The 8,512-nt window shown below is 35.8% G+C and overlaps 1 protein-coding gene across 2 annotated transcripts; it reads left to right on the forward strand.

Moving 5' to 3' along the window:
- Positions 1 to 2,415: 2,415 nt before the first annotated feature.
- On the forward strand, positions 2,416 to 5,527 carry LOC122061474 (disease resistance protein L6-like). Of its 2 annotated transcripts, none has more exons than XR_006134653.1 (2): positions 2,416 to 3,308; positions 5,032 to 5,527. XR_006134653.1 is itself a non-coding variant. In XM_042624742.1 (2 exons), exons 1-2 carry the CDS (start codon positions 4,538 to 4,540, stop codon positions 5,467 to 5,469), a joined length of 801 nt encoding a protein of 266 aa, XP_042480676.1. In that variant the 5' UTR covers positions 4,070 to 4,537; the 3' UTR covers positions 5,470 to 5,527. The 2 variants fall into 2 exon arrangements, 1 of the variants encoding a protein (XP_042480676.1); XM_042624742.1 differs by lacking the exon at positions 2,416 to 3,308 and adding an exon at positions 4,070 to 4,900.
- Positions 5,528 to 8,512: the final 2,985 nt, after the last annotated feature.

Here is an 8,512-nt window from a genome sequence, read left to right on the forward strand (position 1 = left end):
ACGACTTACAGGACATCAATGGCCTTAACTTTTCTCATCCTGTTTTTTTTTTTTTTTTTTTTAAATGCTTACACTACTCTTACCGCATTGTTTTGAAATTTCTCATTGTAGATGTGTAATTAACCTGAGTAGTTTCTCTTTGTCTTCTAGTTTCCTTGGATTATAGAAATTGCATTTTCTTCTTCATATGCCAATCCATATGCGTAGGTATACGAATTCAAATGAACAATAACAAATTAAACAGGCAGTATTCTTACCACCACTAAATGTAAAACACACAAAAGCATTTGGTCGCATTAAAAAAATACCATCACTTAATATAATGTATGTAAATATTTAAAAGGAATCAATGCATGAGGCTCCCACTACTGCAGGGTCTGGAGAGGGGCAAATTACACAGCCTTCTTACCATTAATGCATCATTAATGGTAATGTTTCAGCAAAATCTACAGGATGAGCACATAGCCAATTGAGTGTGGAAGTGAAAGCATTACTGTAAATTCTCACTACCATGTATCACAATATCAGCTTCTCATAAAATCCATGTGGTAAAGAAGGTTGTTTGATTCTATAGCAATGTTACATATCATCAGTGTTGAACTTTGATGTTGGGTTTGGACGACTGTGTTGCCATCCACTGTTGCTTCCTTGAAAATCCATAGGCTTAAAAGCTCTGACCATGTAAATACAGAGGAATAGCATGTCAAAGAAATGAGTTATAATAGATAGTCCCTCTTCACTCATTGAAAACAATCTTATAGGTACATAGAGGCAGCACTAGGAAAGTCTCTCCTCACTTCAAGAAATCCTAGAACAATATTTTCTTTGTAAGTTCCCTTACTCTCCTTAGAATCAGTCACAGTTAGATGTGGTCTGGAGTCTGGACTGGAGCGAAGGCCTGAACCCAACCCAAGTTCTTGGTTGCAAGCCCAGCAATGGCCAAACGTGACGTTCGGTCTTACCATTCTAGGCCCAAGCCCAAGCCCAAGCCCAAGCCCAAGCCCAATCCTAAAACAAGCAATATTAATTTAGCCCACAACCAAGATCGAGCTATGTTGGGCTGCCCCAAAAATAGCCCATCTATGATGATGCCTATGTTGTAATAAAATTAACAAGAAAAGAACGCTACCCTATTGATAATTGTCAAGTGTTCTTTTTATCCTGTAAAGTGGCTAGCTAGCTAGTAAGCTGCTACCTTGGGTCTCTTTCTTATTTTTCTCTTTAGTCAATTTTCACTTTTTGTTCTATTTTCTTTTTCTGGGTTAACAGGTGATAGTGATTTACCAAAGAAAGAGAAAGGAAAGGCTCCATTAGAAGCCTCTTCCTAACACTAAAAAGTTTTGCTGGCAACTTCATAGGGAGGACCTGTGATACAAGATATGATCAAATTCTTTCTTACAATGGAGCCGAAACTTACATGCCTTTCTATGTTCGCTTGCTTTTTATTTTGAATGAAGTTTGATTGAACGTTTTCTTTTGGTTGGTAATTAAATTTTGAAAATGAGTCTAAAGTTATAGAAAAAAAAAAAAAATTACAAGGAATTCTGTCATGGTTTGCCACAATAGCAACATGCGAAGATTCATGTAATAAAAGACTTTACGCTAATCTCACTAGTCAAATTTCAGTCTAAGACAAATTCTTGAAACTCATTGAAAATTAGCCTAAAGTAATAGAAAATTACAGGAATTGGGCCATATTTGACTAGCCAAGTTGTTATTAATATATAGAGCCTTGATACAAGGTTATACAAGTTTAGGATGATATAGATAAATCTGTTGACCAGGTTTGACCATTTATCCATTTGGTGAATGTCAACCTATATTCATTTTGGCTAGTAATATAAAGCTTTTATAAATGCCTATAGCTAGGGAAAGGTTAAGGGCTAGATGACATACAAACCCGATTGATTTAGGGAATTTGTCTTATTTTCCTACTCAACTTTGATGAATGTGTAATATCAATATTATTTAGATCTTCTTAATAATAAAAAAAAAAGTTTTAGATTTAGGTGTAGAGTTCAAAGGTTAAAATTGTAATAAAAATTGATTTTAAAAAAGAAAAAGATAGATCTACTCGATACGATTCAATCCAGGCCGATCCAGATTGGTATCAAAATGATATCAACCTTTACCGATCTCATGACCACTCCCATATTATAGAACCTTGGTCAAGATAAACAAGTAGCAATGTGAGGAGGAAGAAAGGTGTACCACTCTATCTTCTTATCTCTTAAAGACTCCATAAGATAAAACCCACTTTGTTCATGACTTTCTCTTTCGGTTACTTTATAAACCCACTTTGAATCTATGTTTATTTTATGTGTTTTATTTATTTATTTATTTATTTATTTATTTTTTTATTGGTGTTTGCTCTAACACCTTTATTTTGAGTTATTTGATAAAACAAACGACAATATCAATCATTTGATAAATGAAACCTAATTTCAGATAATGGAGTATCCAAGGTTTGCATACATCTCATCACCTAATTCCCCCTTTCGCGTGGTAGAGCTAATTGGTCATTGATCCAGAGAATCTTTAGATGTGTTTCCGATGGCCATGGGAGATCATCTATGGTAGGAAGGTGGTAGGAAGGCTACCAGACTAGTATTAAAATATAAAAAGCAAGGAGAAAAAGCGTCATATTTCACACCAAAAGGAGAGAAGCATGTGAAAAAAGTGATGGGATTGCCAAGTAGCGGAGGGACTGCTCTCTACAATTACTTGCTAATTAAGAAGTTCTTTTCTTTTCTTCACAATGTTCTTGCTGCTACTTCTAATTAGCAGTTTGATATTCAGAATTAATGGCCTCTTCTTCTTATTCTTCTTCTTCAGCTTCATCTGGGACGAGTAGTACTACTTATGAAGTGTTCTTGAGCTTTTATGGCAAAGATGATCACTTCAATTTTGCCGACCACCTCTACAATGCGTTGGTTGAGGCTGGAATTCGAACTTTCAGGGACAAGGATGAACTCCACAAGGGAAACAAAATTGATGAGCAGGAGCTAATCACTGCAATCCAGGAGTCAAGAATCTCAATTCCCATCTTCTCAGATGAGTATGCATCAAGCAAATGGTGTCTCAATGAGCTAACCCTAATATGTGAGTGCAGAAGAACAATGAATCAGATCGTGTTGCCCATTTTCTACAAAGTGGAACCAACGGATGTGTTGAACCAGAAAAAGGAAGTATAAGGAAGCGTTTGGGGAACACCTGTTGAAGGGCTTCCACGAGACAGACTTGCAAAAGTGGAAGAAGGCTCTGAGAGAGGTCGGAGAATTGGATGGATGGTCTGTCAAGGAGGACACGTAAGTCTGGCCAGCACAGATTCCGTTTTGTTTAATTTAATTGGTTCTATATTTAAGGCCGGGTTAATTATATATGTTTTCATGATTAGAAATTTAGAACCACTGCATTTGATTATATTTTACAAAAGATTTAATTTTTTGCCCCTGAAAATAACGATTGAAAGGATTTTTCAAAACATAGCCTATATTTTGATAAATCTTGATATTCATACTATTGAATAATGGTATTCAGAAAATACTTTCTAGCAACATATATATGGATCATAAAATTTGAATTATTGAAATTATTTAATGTATCAGAGGAAAATTTTTGTTGTCGATCGTCTTCCCTTTTCTTTTTTGGTAGGAATTTTTCATTCTTTCTTAATATGTATTCACTTTTAGGAAAAATAATGTACGTTTAAGAGTACTTGAGAAAAAAAAATATTGTATTAAGGGCCAACAAATGTGAATAAAAGGTGAGATCTTGCTTATCATTTTCCTTCACTCTACTTGAAGGGGAGTTAATAAAAGAAGTTGTTAACGAAGTTCGAAGTGAATTGAACAAGAGACGCTCGAGCGTTTCTAATAATCTAGTTGGAATCCAATCTCATAAAGAAAAAATGTTGAAGTTATCAGATATCGGATTTGACGACAGAACAATTGTGGGCATCCATAGCCTCAGTGGCATTGGAAAGACAACAATCGCTAGGGCTGTCTATAATGAAGTCTTTAATCACTTTGAAGGCCGTTGTAGCTTTATTGCAAATGTTTGAGAAACTTCTCAACAATATAATGGACTTGTTCATTTGCAAAAACAACTTGTCTCTAATATCCTTAAACAAGAATATCAAGATATTGATAGTGTGGAGTACGGAATTTATGTGATTCAAGAAATATTTCGTGCAAAAAAGGTTCTTATTGTTTTTGATGATGTGGATCAGAATGTTCACGTAGAATCTTTAGTTGGGGACCGCGAATGGTTTGGTGTTGGAAGTAAGATTATTATCACAAGTAAAGATAAGCAAATGTTATGTGTTCAAGAAGCAGCTAAGATTTATGAGCCCAAAGTAATGGATTCAGATGATTCTATTCAACTTTTTAGCCGTCATGCATTTAGAAGAGATCAACCTCTACAAGATCATTTGGATCTCTCAAAAGCTATAGTAAATACTGCTGGAGGACTTCCCTTGGCTCTTCAAGTTATAGGTTCATCTTTATTCAAAAAGAAAAAATAAATATGGGAAGGCATGTTAAAGAAGTTGCAAAAAGTACTCAGTAATGATGTTATGGGAAGGTTGAAAGTAAGTTATGATGCATTAAATGATGAGGAGCAACAAATGTTTCTTGATACGGCTTGTTTTTTCATTGGAATGGACAAAGATATTGCATGTCACATATGGGATGGGTGTGGTTTTTTTTCTCAAGTAGGACTTGATGCTCTTTGTGTAAAGTCATTGGTAACAATTAATGAAACAAATGAGTTAAGAATGCACGATCAGCTTCGGGATCTTGGAAGGGAAATTGTTCGTCAAGAGAACAAAGATGATCCAGGAAAGCGTTCTCGATTATGGTTTCAAGAGGAAGTATTGGATGTAATCAATTCAAAGAAGGTAGGAATTAAATATACATTTGTTATTCTTTTTTATCAAGAGTTTGTGAATTAATTATTTGATGTCTTTTTCTTGGTTTATTATGGCAATCTTGATTTGGCACTTATTAATTGAGGTTCTCTATTTTGTAGGGAACAAGTGTTGTTAAAGGACTCATTATTGACTTCAGGCATATATCAATGAGCCAATGTTTGATGAGTGAAGGATTTTCTGTAATGACAGGCCTAAGATTACTCCAAGTCGATTATGCACAATCTTTTGAGAACTTCACCAATTCTTTTTCAGAACTGAGATGGCTTAGTTGGAGAGGATGCCCCGACCAATGTGCACTGACAAATTTTTGTCCACAAAAATTGGTTGTTCTTTATCTATCATATAGTAAAATAACCAATAACTGGATGTGCTGGAACTACATCAAGGTTTCGAAGAACTTCTCTCTTTTATTTATTTATTTATTTTTTTCATATCAGAAGTCTTTACAAAAATTCAAATTTTCTTTTAGTCCTTCTAAAGCTAATCAAGTGACCTATCATATATGTATTCTATTTTGTAGAAGGCAACAAATCTAAAAGTTGTAAATCTGTCTTTTTGTCATCAACTATTTAGTACTTCTGACTTTTCAGCAAATCAACTCTTGGAGGTATTGATTCTTAATGGCTGTGAAAATTTGGATGAGATTGATGCATCCATTTGTTTTCTCAAAAACTTGGTCATATTAGATATGGGTGAGTGCAAGACACTAAAGGGTCTCCCAAGTGAAATTTCACAGTTGACTTCTCTCCAAAAACTCAATTTAATTGGCTGTGAATGTCTAAAGAAGCTGCCAGAGAAATTGGACCGCATGATGATATCCTTGACAGAACTTGATTTAAGTAATTGCAAGAGTCTATCGGATCTCCCAAGTGATATTTGTGAGTTGATTTCTCTCCAAAAACTCATTTTACATAAATGCGAAAGTCTAGTGAAGCTGCCAGAGAATTGGGCCACATGATATCCTTGACAGAACTTGATTTAAGATGGTGAAAGAGTCTATTGGATCTCCCAAGTGAAATTTGTGAGTTGACTCCTCTCCAAAAACTCAATTTAAATGAGTGTGAAAGTCTAAAGGAGCTGCCTGAGAAATTTGACCGCATGATATCCTTGAGAGAACTTGATTGAAGTTATTGCAAGAGTCTATTGGTTCTCCCAAGTGAAATTTATCAGTTGACTTCTCTCCAAAAACTCAATTTAATTAGATGCTCAAAAAGTTTTACCAGCCTTGATTTTAGCATCTCATCAAATCTTCCCTCCTCCTCAAGTTTGACAAGGCTTGATGTTAGAGATTGCCCTTTAATTCGATGCATCTCTAGTCTTCCCCCAAGTTTGATTGAACTAGATGTTAGCTATTGTAATTCATTGAAAAAACTATCAAGTACATCAAGAGGCTTGAAAAATTTAAAGACATTACGTCTTTGTGGTTGCCATTACCTAGAAGAAATTGAAGATGTTGATGAGAAATTGGACTCCCTGGCGGACTTGGACATTAGATATTGCTATTCATTAAGAAAATTACCAAAATTTACAGGGTCCAAAAATCTAATGACTTTAAAACTCCTTTGAAACGAGAGTATATCCGATTTTGAAGGTGGGGGTATGGACTCTTTGAGGAAGTTGTGTATATGGAAGTGCAACTTAATAAGAAAAATACCGTATCTACGAGACTCGAAAAGGCTGGAGATACTAGAGATCGGATTTTGTCCCAAATTAACCGAGATTGAGTGCCTTGAGAAGTATGAATCTTTACAAAGATTATCAGTTGTTAAGGCCACATCATTAAAAAAATTAAAATTACTACCGGAGGAGGAGGAGGAGGAGGAGGAGGATATCATCTCAATAACAGGTGGCCTGAAAAAGCTGAGCTATCTTAGAATTAGTGGGTGCTACTCGATGAAAAGATTACCACCTCATCGTTCAAACTTAAAAGAGTTGAGGCAATTACAAATTGGGTTTTGCGGACATCGCTATCACTGCGAACATTGCTCTTATTGCATACATTCCGATTGGAATGATTGGCGTGACTGTACTTGTTACGATAAGATAGGGTATTGGAGGAGTTTAACCAAAATTCCAAGCCTCGACAGATTGGAGTCGTTGCGAGAATTGGTAATAGCAGGATGCATAGGCATTCAAAGATTACCAGATCTGTCAAACTTAAAAAATATGACTTCTCTATACATTAGAGGCTGCAAGTCCTTGGAAAGATTATCTAAAGATCTATCAAACTTAAAAAACTTGGAGGATCTGAGGATTGCAGAATGCAAGAAGCTAACTAAGATTCAAGCTATTTGTGGGTTGGAATCTTTGAAAAAATTGTTTCTCAGGAGGTGTATATCCTTGGAGAGATTACCGGATCTGTCGAACTTTAAAAACTTGGAGATACTATCAACAAAGGGCTGCAAGAAGCTAATTGAGATTCAAGCTTGTAATGGGTTGGAGTCTTTGAAAAAATTGGATGTCAAGAGATGTACATCCTTGGAGAGAGTACCGGATCTGTCGGACTTGAAAAACTTGAGGGTGCTATCAACACATGGCTGCGACAAGCTAACTGAGATTGAAGCTTGTAACGGGTTGAAATCTTAGGTACACTTGGATGTTAGGGGGTGTATATCCTCGGAAAAACCACCAGATCTAACTAAATTGAAGAAGTTGTGCTATCTGAATCATAGAAGGTGCAAGGATCTTACTGATATTGCTCGGGTAGAGCTCTTGAATGATGGTTTGTCAACCATGTCAACTTCGGATAGTGACCTGTCGGAATCGGATAGTGACCGGCCGGCATTGGCATCGGATTCTAGTGTGTCGGAATCGGATAGTGACCTGATGGTATTGGATAGTGAATTTGAATGAATAAATTTCATTTCACGGAACAAATTTATTCAAGATAAGTCTCTCTCTCTCTCTCTCTCTCTCTCTGTTTTTTTTTTTAGTTGTTAAGGCTCCATTACTTCAGTAAAAATTAGAGCTTTTTGGCCCTCTACTCTTGTTTTTTTAACTCTAATAAATTCTTATTTTCTAAGAAAAATTGATATTAAATCTTTAAATTTTGGACTTTTTGACCCTGTGTTCTCCTGCTTTTTAACTTTAAGGAATTCTTTTTTCCTGGAACAGATTGATATTTACTAGTCTTCTCCACAAAAAGGGGTCTTGGTGGTGACCATCTGTGATTATTACCTTAGGAAATCAGATCCTGGCAAGGTTTTGATTTGGAAAAGGACAAGGAGAGGCCAATCAATGCAAAGCTGTTGGGTGAATTCACCCTCCTTTCAATTAGCTGCTCAAGTGGCAAGCTAACGAAATTCTGAGCAAGATGAACATGTTCAATTAAAAGTACACATTCGTTTGGTCACCCGTACAAGTGATTATTCTTTTCAGGTCAGAAAAAAGAATAATGGATCAGAACAAAATCGAGATGCAGAACCAGTCAGTTTGCAATTGTCTCAGAGGTACAAGGAATACTCCAAATGCCAACAAAGATCGATGGACCACATTCTTAAGTGATTGAAGATTCGTTTTTGGCAACAACAACTACCTAGCGTAGTTGGTGAGTTGTGGTGTACAAAATCCCTTCCTTAT

Source organism: Macadamia integrifolia, chromosome 14 (assembly GCF_013358625.1).
Source record: "Macadamia integrifolia cultivar HAES 741 chromosome 14, SCU_Mint_v3, whole genome shotgun sequence".
Taxonomy (NCBI): Eukaryota; Viridiplantae; Streptophyta; class Magnoliopsida; order Proteales; family Proteaceae; genus Macadamia; species Macadamia integrifolia.

Excerpts from the sequence above, each read along its gene's own strand:
- LOC122061474 (XM_042624742.1), top strand. The coding sequence starts at position 4,538 with ATGTTAAAGAAGTTGCAAAAAGTACTCAGTAATGATGTTATGGGAAGG. Across the intron at positions 4,901-5,031 it reads ATGTAATCAATTCAAAGAAG|GGAACAAGTGTTGTTAAAGG; the intron begins GTAGGAATTAAA and ends TCTATTTTGTAG.